The 16862-nt window shown below is 43.8% G+C and overlaps 2 protein-coding genes across 7 annotated transcripts in view; both read right to left on the bottom strand.

Moving 5' to 3' along the window:
• Positions 1 to 251: 251 nt before the first annotated feature.
• LOC115116375 (NADH dehydrogenase [ubiquinone] 1 alpha subcomplex subunit 13-like) lies at positions 252 to 1611 on the bottom strand. The gene is made up of 5 exons (XM_029644865.2): positions 1483 to 1611; positions 1089 to 1167; positions 895 to 966; positions 703 to 772; positions 252 to 508 (listed from the first exon to the last, which is right to left on the bottom strand). The coding sequence occupies exons 1-5, from the start codon at positions 1574 to 1576 to the stop codon at positions 389 to 391; spliced, it is 435 nt and encodes a 144-aa protein (XP_029500725.1). The 5' UTR covers positions 1577 to 1611; the 3' UTR covers positions 252 to 388.
• Positions 1612 to 1790: 179 nt separating this feature from the next.
• The window catches only part of LOC115116376 (transcriptional repressor p66 alpha-like), a 32908-nt gene continuing 17836 nt past the window's right edge, over positions 1791 to 16862 (bottom strand). Inside the window, exons 2-11 of one of the 6 annotated variants that reach the window (XM_029644871.2) lie at positions 15693 to 16256; positions 13616 to 13757; positions 13149 to 13298; positions 12776 to 12853; positions 12552 to 12680; positions 12042 to 12257; positions 9399 to 9672; positions 5318 to 5745; positions 4995 to 5124; positions 1791 to 4172 (exon numbers count right to left, since the gene is read on the bottom strand). In XM_029644871.2, coding sequence (XP_029500731.1) covers positions 4036 to 4172; positions 4995 to 5124; positions 5318 to 5745; positions 9399 to 9672; positions 12042 to 12257; positions 12552 to 12680; positions 12776 to 12853; positions 13149 to 13298; positions 13616 to 13757; positions 15693 to 16252 — 2244 coding nt within the window. In that variant the 5' untranslated portion in view covers positions 16253 to 16256 and the 3' untranslated portion in view covers positions 1791 to 4035. Of the gene's footprint in view, positions 4173 to 4880; positions 5125 to 5317; positions 5746 to 9398; positions 9673 to 12041; positions 12258 to 12551; positions 12681 to 12775; positions 12854 to 13148; positions 13299 to 13615; positions 13758 to 15692; positions 16257 to 16862 lie in introns of all 6 variants that reach the window. The other 5 variants (XM_029644869.2, XM_029644868.2, XM_029644866.2 and 2 more) reach the window with 5 other exon arrangements.

Here is a 16862-nt window from a genome sequence, read left to right on the forward strand (position 1 = left end):
CACATTGCCTGAAGGACACAATGTTTTCCTTTTCTATTGCATCTTGTTAAGGAAGGACTGGGTCTGTGCTTTGAAAATGTGCTTCCATGTTGGATAGACTATCATTGTTATGCAAATTAATTTTCCTCTGAGCTAAAAAGAATTGCTTGAACCTGATGACAACCATATGTAGGCTATAGAACAGAATGCATTCAAGATCCTGTTTAACCTGTAATATGCCTTCAGTAATGATATAAAACAGAGAACCAGTATGAGGTACAGAAAAGATCACTTTAATATAGAACATTTACAAGCTGTGTTGAGTTGTGGACTCAGGTCAACAGGTTAGTGGCTGTGACTGGTATAGTAGCCGAGGAGTACTGTAGTGACGCGGTTGGACTGGGGGCGACTACACGTACCACAGGAAGCCAAAGCGCTTGTGTAGAAGCTCTTCCCGGGGTCTAAGGTTAAACAGCTCCTCTGTGAGGGGGGCCACCCAGCGGTCTGTGTGGAAGACATTCTCTCCCACCTAAATAGACACAAACAAGGAGGAGCTTATTATTCCTCATCACTGTAGATCAAGCAGCATTGCTGAGAGTTATTTGCTTCCATTCAAGTGCTTATTCTAGAACATTTAGAAAAACAACCATCTGCAGCTTCATGACAATTGACAAATAAAACAAACATCTGTCTGTCTAGACACAAATCAAATCAAGTCTTTACCTTCCAGCCGGGGACATCTTTCATTACGACTGCTTCCTCCTCCAGATTCTCCCGCAGCATCCGTAGTTGCCTTTTGGGGAAATAAATTCAGAGCTCCTAAAACAACTGATTATTCATGGCCAAAATTGGTAAATTACCTGTACCCGGTTGAAGTAGCATTTGATTGTGTGTCAATGTTGGTGCTTATCTTACCTCCGGTCCTGCTCTGCTTGCAGCAAAGGCAGAAGAGCTATCCTTGCTTCCAGTTCCTCAATCTGCAACCGCCTACAACACACCATCAGAAAAGATCAGCAGGTCATTGACCAACAATAAACCCCACCTCAATGACCTGAACTGTTACAATGAATCAATGCCAGTGACATTAACTCCATTACGGAAATGTTTACCTCCTCTCTCTGTTCCATTTGAAGAGTCTCCAATAACCGAAACACATGACACCGACTCCAATGGCGAGCATGCTATACCCTGAAAATTAGAATATTCACGGCCAGCAATTTATTTAATCAAGATCATCTCCAAACCCTGTCTGTGCTACCCATATACTTACGCAATTGAATTGTGGTGCTACCTCAGTTGTAATTTGTGAATAAAATACAGCACTGGGATAACAAACAGGGAAACAACTCTTTTTTTGTTTTACAATATCACACAAATTATTAAACTTGGCAAGACATTAGCTAGCTAACGTTAGCTAGCGTCCCTTGTTTGACAGGCCTGACTATAAAACGATCTACTCCGAACTGTTAAACAACGCAATACAAATGTAATTCATTTACTAACCAGAGAGTCCCCTTTTGGGGAGATTTCTCTTATAATCAACGGGACCATAACCCCCCGGAGGAGGCATGTCCTGCTTCACCTTGGACGCCGCCATCTTCCACCCCTTCTCCAAAACAGACTGGAGCGTGACGTCACAAGGTGTTCTGCTTCTAGCGTGACAGCAGCGGGAGCTAAACTGCGTTGAATGGACTCTATCGCCCCCATCCGAACCAGATCAAAACTGCCGCGTGGAAAATCACGTCCTGGAAAAAAAAATCATGCTATGATTGGCATAATCAATCATTTAATGACTCATTCAGACCAAATGAAAGGGTTCAAATTACGTTTATTTTTTATTATTACTTTCTGTAGCTGGGAAAAAATGAAACCAAACAAATTGGAACATCTTTTTGTATTATGCATAAAGGGATGAGAGGGTTACGCTTGACAGTTAACAGCCCAAGCTACCCTAAATAACAAACAGGGTGGTCGGTGTTGGAGTTGGGGTTCTGGGGCCAACTTCAGTTCCTGCAGTGTGTATTGTTTTTCATAGTTCTCAATGATGGCATCTGATCTAGCACTGAAAATAATCTCAAACAATTTTGACAACACATATGTTCATTATTTATAAACCATAGAGAGCATATGGAACTTTTACAGAAGTACAAAACAAAACTGAAAAAGGAGTAGGAGACTGTAGTTGAGGAAGAGAAGAAGCGACATGATTATTATTATTTTAACAGGAGCACTGTTGTAAATCCAGTTACCTCACCACAGGCCTGTTTGGGATACAAGTTATTGGTCCTGATGCCAACCAAAAACAACTAACGACTGATTTCAATATTAGACATTTTTATTCTCTCCTCAGTCTTTTGTACATTTCAAATTTGTTATAAAATTCCCCTATAAGTTGCTTTAACAAACCCAGCTTCAACATATGGCAACCAGAAACCCAAACTTGAGATGTCCCAGAGCATGTGACAATACCTGCAATCGGTTAACTTTCATCCCCAGATGAGAACATTCTGTAAAATGACAAGTGTCATTGATTGATACAGTAGGTTTGAGCATATTAAACCAATTGAAATATTATCCATATTCAATTACTTTTTCCAGACCAATTCCAAAAAGTATAATGATTCTAGATTACTTAACTTTTTCAGCCAACATACGGAAACTTTGATCAATTATAAAAAACTAAAAAGCAATTCACTGATTCAGAGAAATCGACAATCAGTGTAAAACATATAGAACAGATGTAATCAGAACACACCTGTGATAGGACTCTTGTGATTCTAGAATCTTGTCTTCCATGGAAACAATTTAGCATGTAATTCAAGACAGACTATTATACTATTGGTTCTCTTTACAGACATGTTATTACAAATATGAAGGGACAACTCAGAATGGAATAATAGAAAACCAAAGCAGAGTCTTCAGACAAAAATATAGAGATCCTCTACTTGTTTTGCTTATGTCAAACATGAATGTGGAGCAGCTCTGTCAAATTGCAAATACAGATGTAGGATCTTAATTTGAGCCATTCTCCTACAGCAGGAACAGAATCCTGCAGCAACAGGAAATGTGAATTATAATTAATGGATATTTTTGTAACGGTTGATACAATGTTCGTAAGGGAAAATCTTGAAATTACAAACTTTAGAAGCTTTTTTAACATTTCAGATACGCTGCCAGTTTTAAAATGTCCTGTGTTGCAAGAAAGTTCTCCTGCAACAGGGTGATCAAATTAAGATACCATATCTGTAGATGAAGAACATGCATGGGAAGGAAAAATGTTTTACTTTATTTTCTAAAAAGTGTATGAGGCTAGTATAAATTGTTCAGTTGTTAAAACCCCAACATCATGACAGGAATTTTTCATTTATACATCAGTTCCCAAACATATCCAATAACTTACTGTAAATACAAACAAATTCCAAATGAACTGCTACTGAGGTTATGTACTGAAAACATCATTGCTCAGTTCTTTTAAACTTAAAGAGAATGTTTATTGGAGATCATATTTTTTTGTCTTTCAGCTTTTTTAGGGTACCCTTGAATATGAACAGTTCCAAGTAATTTCACCTTGACCACACCCCAACAGTTTGTCTGCATCCCATTCGCTGAGTCTAAGATGACAGAGGGCCAATCAGCTCCTAGTTCCATCCAATAGGTAAAGAGCTGTCCATCGTTTCCATGGTAAGACATCAACACGCAGTCGGCAGAAGGCCAGCATAAGTTCTTGAGAGAAAAGCAACATTCTCAAGCCATCATAAACTCAGACATCATGGCTGACAAACATATGGAAGGAAGCCCTTTATGCATTTCTTGTTTTGCTCCGGTGTAAATCGCTCTTTATGCACACTGATCAAACATCGGTGAGCCTCATGAGAAACAACAGACTTGAAAGAGAAACAAAAACACTAAGACATTTTTTTTATTGAGAATGCTTCCCCTCAAAAGTTTGGAGGCTGCGTTTCCATAACTGTCCTCAGGGGGAGGGGGAGGGGGGCTGTATTGTTGGCATTGACAACAGTAGCTAATGGTTATTGATAATGGTAATGAATGAGATTATTATTTCCATGTGTTAGCTGTCTGGGAGATGGGGCGCGATGGAATCATGTCCAGGAGGTACTCTCTCTGGCGGGCGTCCACTGTGGACGAGGTCTTATGGACTGACAGACTGGGGTTCACATAGGCCATGGTCACACCTGCAGAGAGAGGGGAGAGGTCAGTCTCTGACGAGGAGAGTGCACGGAGCATAATACCACACACACACAAGAGCACGCACAGATGCACAAAACCACACACGTGTAAATAACATTGATCCCAAAGCAGAGAAAACATGGACTAACTCTACTCTAGGGGGAGGTGAGGTGAGCTAGCCATGGAGTCCAAGGAAAAACCCAGCCACCAGAAGGACTGAAGCAGGAAGGAGGAGACAGAGCATTGAGGGGTACAGAGAGAGAATCTCAATTGCATACCCCTCGCGTCCTCTCTTCTCGCCTCCTTCTCAAAACCCATTAGATGAGAAAGCCAGAGGTCCCTCCTCTCTGACCTTCTCCTCCAATGGATTTTGAGGAGGTGAGGAGAGAGGATGCAATGAGTATGCAATTGAGATTCTCCCACAGAGAAGTGAGATGCAGAGTCCAAAAACAATCCCTATCCCATTGGCTTAGGAGTAAACATTATGGTGATGACTCCACCTAGGAAGCTCCAGTAGGTTTAGACAAGCTTCGGACATTTTGTTTACACCTGTTTCCCTCAGATCAGCAAACACCCAAAGGGAAGCAACTAGTAAAATGTGCTAGGGGGTGTTTTTGGACTGGGACAAACGTTCAGTGTGTAGAGGTAGAAGCTGTGGGCAGTGTGGTGTGGTGGGTTGGTTGGTTGGGGGCCCAGTCGGTAATAGAGTCTACCTGTGTTGATGTTCTGCTTCCTCCATGCAGTGGCTTGGGCGCTACCTCTGCTGCTGTTCCCACTGGAGCTGCCCTTAGAACCCTGGGCAGCGGGGCGCACATGGGCATGCTTACCTGGCCGGCTGACCAAGGCCGCAGCGGCCACAGCGCTCTGCAGCTGAGAGGAGGAGGAGGAGAAGGAGTGGGACACGCCCCTCACCCCCACCGATGGGATACCGCCACGGGAGAGCTGGCCCTGAGGGCTCTGGGGGAAGGGAGAAAGAAGATATAGAATATTGAGTGACAAGAACAGACCACACAAGCCAAAGGAACCATACTCTCTGTATGTAGGAGAATCTTAGAACCGTCTGTTTCAAATTGAATGTGACAGGGCCTGGAGTGGCTCCGGTGGTGATGTGACAGTTTCAGGGAACTGTTGAGAAGTGTCTCACCCCTACCTGTTTGATGTTGGAGTGGTGGCGTGCAATGCTCTGTCCTCTGTTCTGCTGCTGGTGATGGTGCTGCAAAGAGGAGACCCTAGCCTGGGCCTGAACCTGCTTCAGCTGCTGGGACATCAGATGATCCACCTTCACCGACGGAGAGGAGGAAGAGGAGGGGGTGTGAGAGACAGGGGAGGCGGTCTGCTGGAGGATCCGCTGCTCTATCTCCTGCTCCTGCTGCAGGGCCTTGACGAACGCAGCCTTCAGCCTATTGGTGTGCTCAGCCTTTAGGGCTTTCTTCTGATTGGAGGACATGCAGTCAGCACAGAGTATGGTCCCGCCCTTGGCCTTGTCCTGCCTCCAGCGACAAGTAAAGTCGGTGCTACACTGGATGCAGGTGAAGGGCTCTTTGATGGCAGGCTTGACCGGGGGCAACCCTGTTTTAGCTGAGGAGGACAGAGGATGAGTGGGATTAGACAGAACAGGAGAAAACTGGTTTCAATATGAAGCCTAATGATCAAATACTACTGGAGGAAACCCATCTGACAGTATTGTGCTGTTAGGGTATGACCTCTCCTGGTGAAGTGATATTATTGTGTAATGAAGTGTCTGTGAGTGTAAAATATGTGTTCGTTTAACTTTGATGATGGAATACTGTAATTTAATAGTGTTAATATCAGCAAAATGTTTTGTACCGCTAGTGATGGTTTAGTAGTGATATACAGTGATTATAAACAGTGTAGCGAGCATGATAATAACAGTGTAGCGAGCATGTTAATGACAGTGTAGCGAGCATGTTAATAACAGTGTAGCGAGCATGTTAATAACAGTGTAGCGAGCATGTTAATAACAGTGTAGCGAGCATGTTAATAACAGTGTAGCGAGCATGTTAATAACAGTGTAGCGAGCATGTTAATAACAGTGTAGCGAGCATGTTAATAACAGTGTAGCGAGCATGTTAATGACAGTGTAGCGAGCATGTTAATGACAGTGTAGCGAGTATGATAATAACAGTGTAGCGAGCATGTTAACAGTGTAGCGAGCATGTTAATAACAGTGTAGCGAGCATGATAATAACAGTGTAGCGAGCATGATAATAACAGTGTAGCGAGCATGTTAATAACAGTGTAGCGAGCATGTTAATAACAGTGTAGCGAGCATGTTAATAACAGTGTAGCGAGCATGTTAATAACAGTGTAGCGAGCATGTTAATAACAGTGTAGCGAGCATGTTAATGACAGTGTAGCGAGCATGTTAATGACAGTGTAGCGAGCATGTTAATGACAGTGTAGCGAGCATGTTAATGACAGTGTAGCGAGCATGTTAATGACAGTGTAGCGAGCATGTTAATGACAGTGTAGCGAGCATGTTAATGACAGTGTAGCGAGCATGTTAATGACAGTGTAGCGAGCATGTTAATGACAGTGTAGCGAGTATGTTAATGACAGTGTAGCGAGTATGTTAATGACAGTGTAGCGAGCATGTTAATGACAGTGTAGCGAGCATGTTAATGACAGTGTAGCGAGCATGTTAATGACAGTGTAGCGAGCATGTTAATGACAGTGTAGCGAGCATGTTAATGACAGTGTAGCGAGCATGTTAATGACAGTGTAGCGAGCATGTTAATGACAGTGTAGCGAGCATGTTAATGACAGTGTAGCGAGCATGTTAATGACAGTGTAGCGAGCATGTTAATGACAGTGTAGCGAGCATGTTAATGACAGTGTAGCGAGCATGTTAATGACAGTGTAGCGAGCATGTTAATGACAGTGTAGCGAGCATGTTAATGACAGTGTAGCGAGCATGTTAATGAATAACAGCATGTTAATAACAGCGAGCATGTTAATGACAGTGTAGCGAGCATGTTAATGACAGTGTAGCGAGCATGTTAATGACAGTGTAGCGAGTATGTTAATAACAGTGTAGCGTATGTTAATGACAGTGTAGCGAGTATGTTTATGACAGTGTAGCGAGTATGTTTATGACAGTGTAGCGAGTATGTTTATGACAGTGTAGCGAGTATGATAATAACAGTGTAGCGAGCATGTTAATGACAGTGTAGCGAGCATGTTAATGACAGTGTAGCGAGTATGTTAATGACAGTGTAGCGAGTATGTTAATAACAGTGTAGCGAGCATGTTAATGACAGTGTAGCGAGTATGTTAATGACAGTGTAGCGAGCATGTTAATGACAGTGTAGCGAGCATGTTAATGACAGTGTAGCGAGTATGTTAATGACAGTGTAGCGAGCATGTTAATGACAGTGTAGCGAGTATGTTAATGACAGTGTAGCGAGTATGTTAATGACAGTGTAGCGAGCATGTTAATGACAGTGTAGCGAGCATGTTAATGACAGTGTAGCGAGCATGTTAATGACAGTGTAGCGAGTATGTTAATGACAGTGTAGCGAGTATGTTAATGACAGTGTAGCGAGTATGTTAATGACAGTGTAGCGAGTATGTTAATGACAGTGTAGCGAGTATGTTAATGACAGTGTAGCGAGTATGTTAATGACAGTGTAGCGAGTATGTTAATGACAGTGTAGCGAGCATGTTAATGACAGTGTAGCGAGCATGTTAATGACAGTGTAGCGAGCATGTTAATGACAGTGTAGCGAGCATGTTAATGACAGTGTAGCGAGCATGTTAATGACAGTGTAGCGAGTATGTTAATGACAGTGTAGCGAGTATGTTAATGACAGTGTAGCGAGTATGTTAATGACAGTGTAGCGAGTATGTTAATAACAGTGTAGCGTATGTTAATGACAGTGTAGCGAGCATGTTAATGACAGTGTAGCGAGCATGTTAATGACAGTGTAGCGAGCATGTTAATGACAGTGTAGCGAGTATGTTAATGACAGTGTAGCGAGTATGTTAATGACAGTGTAGCGAGTATGTTAATGACAGTGTAGCGAGTATGTTAATAACAGTGTAGCGTATGTTAATGACAGTGTAGCGAGTATGTTTATGACAGTGTAGCGAGTATGTTTATGACAGTGTAGCGAGTATGTTTATGACAGTGTAGCGAGTATGATAATAACAGTGTAGCGAGCATGTTAATAACAGTGTAGCGAGCATGTTAATGACAGTGTAGCGAGTATGTTAATGACAGTGTAGGGAGTATGTTAATGACAGTGTAGCGAGCATGTTAATGACAGTGTAGCGAGTATGTTAATGACAGTGTAGCGAGTATGTTAATGACAGTGTAGCGAGTATGTTAATGACAGTGTAGCGAGTATGTTTATGACAGTGTAGCGAGTATGATAATAACAGTGTAGCGAGCATGTTAATAACAGTGTAGCGAGCATGTTAATGACAGTGTAGCGAGCATGTTAATGACAGTGTAGCGAGCATGTTAATGACAGTGTAGCGAGCATGTTAATGACAGTGTAGCGAGCATGTTAATGACAGTGTAGCGAGCATGTTAATGACAGTGTAGCGAGTATGTTAATGACAGTGTAGCGAGCATGTTAATAACAGTGTAGCGAGCATGTTAATGACAGTGTAGCGAGCATGTTAATGACAGTGTAGCGAGTATGTTAATGACAGTGTAGCGAGCATGTTAATGACAGTGTAGCGAGCATGTTAATGACAGTGTAGCGAGTATGTTAATGACAGTGTAGCGAGTATGTTAATGACAGTGTAGCGAGTATGTTAATGACAGTGTAGCGAGTATGTTAATGACAGTGTAGCGAGTATGTTAATGACAGTGTAGCGAGTATGTTAATGACAGTGTAGCGAGTATGTTTATGACAGTGTAGCGAGTATGTTTATGACAGTGTAGCGAGTATGTTTATGACAGTGTAGCGAGTATGTTTATGACAGTGTAGCGAGTATGTTTATAACAGTGTAGCGAGTATGTTTATGACAGTGTAGCGAGTATGTTTATGACAGTGTAGCGAGTATGTTTATGACAGTGTAGCGAGTATGTTTATAACAGTGTAGTGAGTATGTTTATAACAGTGTAGTGAGTATGTTTATAACAGTGTAGTGAGTATGTTTATGACAGTGTAGTGAGTATGGGGTGGGGCAGAGGAAAGGGTTGGGAAACACTGGTATTGGGTAATTTAGAGTTAATACCAGCGTAATAGGTACTGTACCTCTCATCATGGAGTCCAGCAGGTTCTGCACCACGTCCTCCAGGCCCACTAGGTAGATGAACTCGTTGTTGGCTGCCGAGGGCAGGAAGTTGAGCTCTGGGGCGGGAGGCTTGGGAGGAGGAATCTCCAGAAGGGTCTTCTCCAGCTGCTTACGCAGGGCTAGCTTAGCCGCAGCCTGGCGGGCGGCAGGAGAGTCGTTCACGTTGACCACAGACACACTGCTGTTTCCAGACTGGGAAGAGATAGAAGAACCCTTCATGTTGGTTGGAGAGGCCTGGGACAGAGTGGGATGAGGACCGGATGAGAGGGAGAAGGAAGGAGGGAAGGGATAGACAAATAGAGGAGACAAGTGGGGAAAGAAGGTATCCAGGTGAGGTTTGAGGTCAATCATTTAAAAAAACTTTTTTTTATTTTTTATAACAAGACAGATCAGATTAATCAAAACTGTTGTAAATTCAGGTCTATTCTCTAGAGGAAAGTTAGCTAAGCTTGAGCGGTTCAATATACCCAAAGTGTGAATGCAATTGGATTGATCAAATCAAATCTGCAAGTTTCAATTGCACCACTATGATCCACTAGCCTAGAGGGGAGAACATCATCTCTACTTGCCATTTTCAATCTATATCAAGTGCAAGGCTGCCTCATGTGCACCAGCTGATCGCAACGATAACGTTGAAAACAATCATGCATTTCATCTTTCATCAACAATATCTGTTTTATAATGCACATTCAATGCACTTATCGTCAAATAATAACTACTACTACTACTACTACTTGCTTCCTATCCAAACTTCTCAAAATTATTGTTAATTGCCAAAAGGATGTAACTAATTATTTAATTTAGTACTTTGGTTCTCCATATTTTTTTTATTTTTTAAATCACTGCTTCTCAGAGTCTGAACCACCCCCCTGGCAAAGCCTTTAAAAATACGGTTTTTCATGTGTTTTGTAGCATTTTTGGTCAACTGATGAAACTAACACCGTACAAATTCAAGACTATTTAATCAGTGTTATTTCCTAATACAATGTACACAGGATATTGTAATCATCAGGTTTTGGTGTAGTTTTGGCTTGGCTGGTGACATCACCAGGCTCTATATATTAACAAAGTGGAGGCAGTTCTGGATTTCATGGAGATTTCGGCGCCAGTGCAGGATGCTGCCCAGTAGTGATGTGAAGTTTGGCTCTTTTTAATTACTTAGATCTGTTCAACTCGTTCAGTCAAAAGAACAAATGTTTAGACTCATTTTATTCAGTAATGCCAAGAGCAGAACCCCCTACTGGCAAACAATTCAGTAAAAACTCGGTAGGTTTCATGATTCTATAAGCCTCTCATTCACCATAGGGGCTTATTGTAGCTGTCATTTGTGACAGACTTCTAAAAAAAAAATTAAATTTGTGATATCTAAGTATACAGATAAGATTATTTAGTAATAGCTTTGAAAATAGGTCTAATTGTGGCCACAACCAGACTAGATTCTGAACAACTCTTTGAGGAATGTTCTCGGCTTGACAATCGCGAGAGATTAGCACAGTATGGAAGCTGCAGCAGCCATCCAAACGAATCCTTCTCGAGTTTAAGTGTTGAGTAGAGGCATGTGTTTGTTTTGGCTCTACAAAGCTGTGTTCATCGAATAACATTCAATAATCAATTAATTGCATTAACCCTGGTCATCAAATTCATTATAATGTGGGCACAAGCTATTATAAAAAATTATATTTGTGTTTGTGGATGAATTTACTTTTGCTAGATGCCTTTCATGGTGTTTTAGCACTGAAAACCATTATGCTACGTTTTTACCAATTGAAGACAATTCAAAAAAGCAGACAAAAAGTGTAAAACTATAAGGATGCCTGCCGTGTCACTTCAATAGTGTATAATAGCTCATTTCAGGTTACATATCCCTCCCATTAGGTCCCTCCAGGCTGGTGGATTGATCCACACCACAGATAAAAGAGGAAACCCAGATAGTTCACAGGGGGTATAAATCTGAAGAATCTATTTAGAACCCAGTCACCACCAAATATGGTGATGAAGGGAAGTCCATTGGCGGGCAGAGGGAGGAGATGGTGCTAGATGAAACTGGGCCGACATTCTGCTGATTTTCTCATCAATGAAAAATCAGATCTCAATAGTTTTCTGTTCCCAAAAGTAGAATATTTTACGAACGAAGTGCACTAAGTTTTGTAGACTTGACGCTTTGCAAGAGTAAAAAAAAAAAAGGGTGTTGTTTAGAAGCAGTGCAAGGCCAAATTGAGTTTTTGCACACGTAAAAAGTAGACGTTCCCTGATGAAAATATGCAATTAAATGCTAAGATGCACCAATGGGATCGAGCTTGCAGGTGCTTGGCTCTGCCCACCTCCTTGCTTGTTCTGCCCACTGTGCTTCATTTGCTCCCATTGGAAAAGAACACAGATGAACTATCTTGGGTTAATTCTATAATCTTTGTCCACACTGTGGTTATTGCACCGCTCTGGTGCTCTCCCCCTCACCTCTCAGACCAATCCAAGACATTCATAGCCAAATTCTTGCTTGAGAAATAGTTTGTTTATTTTTAACCATTTTAATGGAAACCTATTGCAGTAAGCGACTTATTTGTTACCCAGAAATGATTTGTTATCGAGATAAACCTCTGACCCACTTGTGAGATGTTAACCAGCAGGCTGGCATTGTTGACGTTGCCCACCCTGATGAGGCTTGACTGCATGAGGCCTCTCTGGGCCTGAGAGCCGGGTACGTTGGCCCTGGGAGCCAACAGCAGAGGAGGGGGGCCAGAGCTCCCTGAGCCAGACCCTGACAGCTGCTGTTGCTGCTGCTGCCGGAGAGACTGGATCTGCTGGGGAGACACAGCGATTGGCTACCCGGGACACATGACACATGGGGACAGGGGAGTGAGTGGACAGATGAGGAGAAGAGGGACAGGGCAGGGATATAGGGGGCCAACATAGGTCAGACAGAGGACATATAGGAAAGGGCAAGGGACAGTCAACAGAGGACAGAACAATTATAGGGACAAAGCAGTGATATGGGGGGAGTGTGGAGAGATAGGGAGGGAATGAGAGAGAGAAAAAAGAAAACAGGTGAGCATAGTCTAAGACACAAAACTCTGTCATTTTTAGTATTGATATCAGTAGATTGTGGCGTGTCTTACCTGTGCCCCTCTGACCAGAGGTGGCATGATGATCTGGGAGTTGTGGGAGCCATGTTTGGAGGAGATCTGCTGCCCTCCCCTCACCAGAGGAGGTGGAATGACTGTGCCTGAACTCCTACCTGACACCACCTGGGGATAAAATTAAACGATGCAATAAACAGAAATGTGGTTAAGATAAACTTGTGTGTGAATTAAAGCTTGTTTGTGTGAGACAGGTGACCGACCTGCTGGGAGCCTTTGCTGGCTGCGATGGATCCCCGGATCAGAGATGGAGGAGCCGCAGAACCCGACAATCCTGAGGGCTGTGGAACAAGACAGAAATGGACAGAATGAGCTGTTTGTGTGTGTGGGTTTGTCTGTATCAGAGTGTCTGTCAATTTGTAAGTGTAAAGAGGTATGCATCTGGGTGAATGTATTTCTGTTGGCCTGTGTGGCTTTGTCTATATTTGTGTGTGTCTGTGTGTGTGTGTGTGAGACTGGGATCTGAACTCCAATCTTCCGCTCTGGGAAACCAAATTCCCTCCTGGGCGAGGGAGAAACACTGATTTTAAGTGGCAACCAGGGCTACCTCATCACGATAGAGTGAGTCCAGCTCACCTTGGCTGCATGTGTCCATACCTTCTGCAACGCATCCTTCTGTATCTGGCTCTGGCGTAGTTTCTTCAGCAGCACCAGCTTGGCCTCCTCCAACCTCAGCTCCTCCTTCAACTGTTTGATGATGCGATCCCTCTCCTCTGGCCTGCTCTTCTACACAGACAACAGATAAAGACTAGTTAGACCAAAGAGAGAAAGACCGGTACAGCATAAAGAGAGACCAGAGCTTCAATCCACAAAGTGTCTCAGAGGTAGAGCGCTGATCTAGGATCTGTCTGTACGTACGATCTTCTTCACGTACAATATAAAAGTTGAAACTGATCCTAGATCAGCTCTCCTACTCAGAGACGCTTTGTGGATAAGGGCCCTGGGCCCGGACTAGTTATGAGTGCTGATCTAGGATCAGAAAACCATAGAAAGAGACTGGTATGAGGAACATTATGGGAGGGTGGTATAGCTCTTTCACTAACCATGAGTAGGACTGTGTCCAGCTCCTTGAAGTGGTTCAAACCGTTCATCGGCGGACTGCAGGAGTCATTATCTGATAGGACAATGACATCATCATCATCATCATCATCTGGGGACGGGGGACACGGCTCCCTCTTTATGGCCCTAATCGAAGGAAGAAGAAAGGGGTTGATATTTACATTGAATTTAATCTGAAAAAGGTGGAGAGAGGTGTAGTAACCCATGTTGTCCACAAGATGGTAACAAGAGTACATTCATAATAATATCTTCTATAGTTTCACTTCAACAATAAGAGATATAGGTGGCACCTGGCTAGCCTCTTACAGGTGGCACCTGGCTAGCCTCTTACAGGTGGCACCTGGCTAGCCTCTTACAGGTGGCACCTGGCTAGCCTCTTACAGGTGACACCTGGCTAGCCTCTTACAGGTGACACCTGGCTAGCCTCTTACAGGTGGCACCTGGCTAGACTCTTACAGGTGGCACCTGGCTAGACTCTTACAGGTGGCACCTGGCTAGACTCTTACAGGTGGCACCTGGCTAGCCTTACAGGTGGCACCTGGCTAGCCTCTTACAGGTGGCACCTGGCTAGCCTCTTACAGGTGGCACCTGGCTAGCCTCTTACAGGTGGCACCTGGCTAGCCTCTTACAGGTGGCACCTGGCTAGCCTCTTACAGGTGGCACCTGGCTAGCCTCTTACAGGTGGCACCTGGCTAGACTCTTACAGGTGGCACCTGGCTAGACTCTTACAGGTGGCACCTGGCTAGACTCTTACAGGTGGCACCTGGCTAGCCTCTTACAGGTGGCACCTGGCTAGCCTCTTACAGGTGGCACCTGGCTAGCCTCTTACAGGTGGCACCTGGCTAGCCTCTTACAGGTGGCACCTGGCTAGCCTCTTACAGGTGGCACCTGGCTAGCCTCTTACAGGTGGCACCTGGCTAGCCTCTTACAGGTGGCACCTGGCTAGCCTCATAGGCTTTAGGTTTCTGTATAAGCACTTTGTGACATCTACTGATGTAAAAAGGGTTTTCTAAATACATTTGATTTGTTAAAGAACGGGGGTCTTTTGGGACCGAGGGAATATATTGAAGAGGGTACAATTTGGATCAGTTCTCTGTTATCTACAGTGTCCAGTATCAGACAACTGTCCTCAGAAATGGCCCCCTTCTTACCAGGAAACATAAAGCTGTGTTGACATGATAAGGAGTAGGAGGAGACTGCATTATAAACTCCTCACACCTAGACTAGCGGTGTCTCTACTGGAAGGCTACCAGTTTATATCTGTTGTATGTTAGATGTGTGTGGGCCAGTGGCTCAACACTAGTCTAACCACATTATATTTGACTTTCATTAGCATCAATTAAATGTATTTTTTTGCTGTAAACTTGTATTGATATGAATTACTCAGTTGACAGTGTGACGTAGTCATTTACTAATTCCAGATTGTAAAGACAGATTGTAAATTCTCAAAAGTGGGCATTAATATAATATTTAATGAATAAGGAGGGACAACCAGCCTCCTCCTCAACACCTTGAGTGTCTTCTTCCTCAGGGCTTAGCAGCACCATCACCACTTCCTGTGGATTAATCACTCTTCCAAAGCAGGTCACATGACCCTCCACTCAGGCATCATCACGTGACCCTGCCTCTCACTCTGCCCCCCTCCCCTTGCTGTTCCTTCCACAGTGAAAACCATGGCAACAGCCAGTTGGAACCGGTTTATGACACACAGGCTTCATTTCGTTCAGGGGAGTTAAGGGCTCTCCAGTGATTTCACAGTTTCTCGCGTTTCAAAAATGAAGCAGCACAAAGTACACAGAGAGCTATGCAAACAAAGCTCCACCCCCTTCCCCTCAAAAAATGTACAAAATAATGTTTATCTAATTGATCTCCCACTTGCCCACACCAAACCGATTTAAAAGACTTCTGTCAGAACCAAATTATAAAACCTTTTGTTCATTGGGGGAAACTGATCTGAAGTCAGTTTCAAATGGTATAGAGTAAATGCTACTACTAGTACTAGAATAAAAGGAGCTGATCTCACATCAGTTTTTAAGAGAATAAATACAGTGTTCTTCTCACCCTCTAGAGGTGCTCATGTCCAGAGCCTGCTCTCCTGTCTGGACCTCCACTTTAATGGTAGCCTTCACCTCCGTTGACGTCATCATGCTGCTGGCCACCTTCGGTTCTGACCGCACAGTCTGGTTCTGCCCATCTAAATGCATCTCACTCTTCACCTTTACCTGGTCGCCGCGGTCATTCCGCTCAGTCCAGTTCTCTAAGCTCTGTTCTGACTGTTTCGGTGCCCGGTCCTGCTCTTGCTCTTTTGCCGGGTGCGATGGTAACACTAACGGTAATGTTAATCGGGGTAGTTCTGGTTCCGTTGCCTTCTCAGGCTGGACCACAGGCTTGACCAGAGGTTTAACCAGGTCCTGGTCATCCTTCGTTGTTTCAGGTTGTGGTTCTGGTTGTGTTTCATTTGGGCTCTCATGATCCTGGTCCGGAGCTCCAGTCTCGGCCCCGTCTAGTTTGAGCTTTTTGCTGTCAGACTGAGTGGGAGGTGCTTCAGAATCATGGGGTGAGATTTCCCTCCCCAGCGCCCTCTTCTGGCTGCGTGTCTGACGAACAGCCTCCTCAGACATCCCCCTACAAAGATAAGGAGAGAAGAAGACTTGGTCAGCCATTCACTGGAATAGACAAAGCTGACATCAATAGATAGTCAAGCAGAATATAGCCTTGGACTAGGGTGGCTATAGCTGACCTCAAATCAGTTGTAAAGCATAACGTGTATAGACCTTGGACAGGCATCGCTGACCCTGAAGCAGTTACTGAGGACAGAGACAAAACATTAACGCCAGATTCGGTCCCTCTCTATGAAGCTAGGTGGGCAACAGATGTTGTCCTATGGGACAGAATGGAGTAGGAGACTTACAGTACTTAGCTAGTTCTCGCTTTCTCTCTGTCACTGCGACTGATGGCTAAGGGATTGGAACACACATGACCACCTTGGTGCCAGCTACACAGATGCTAGCTGCTCTTAATCCCTGCCTCCCGTTTACACACACACACACACGGAGACTGTGATAGGGAGACAGAGACAAACAAGGAGTAGAGAGACTTGACCAGACAACACTAGACTGTTCGAGATGCTGCAAGACTAACCACAGTCATACTGACAGACAGATAGTAAAGTGAGGAGTTGTGTTCTGTGTCATACATGCAGTAAACAAAACAAGTTGAACACCCAGGCCT

Source organism: Oncorhynchus nerka, linkage group LG9b, assembly GCF_034236695.1.
Source record: "Oncorhynchus nerka isolate Pitt River linkage group LG9b, Oner_Uvic_2.0, whole genome shotgun sequence".
Classification (NCBI taxonomy): domain Eukaryota; kingdom Metazoa; phylum Chordata; class Actinopteri; order Salmoniformes; family Salmonidae; genus Oncorhynchus; species Oncorhynchus nerka.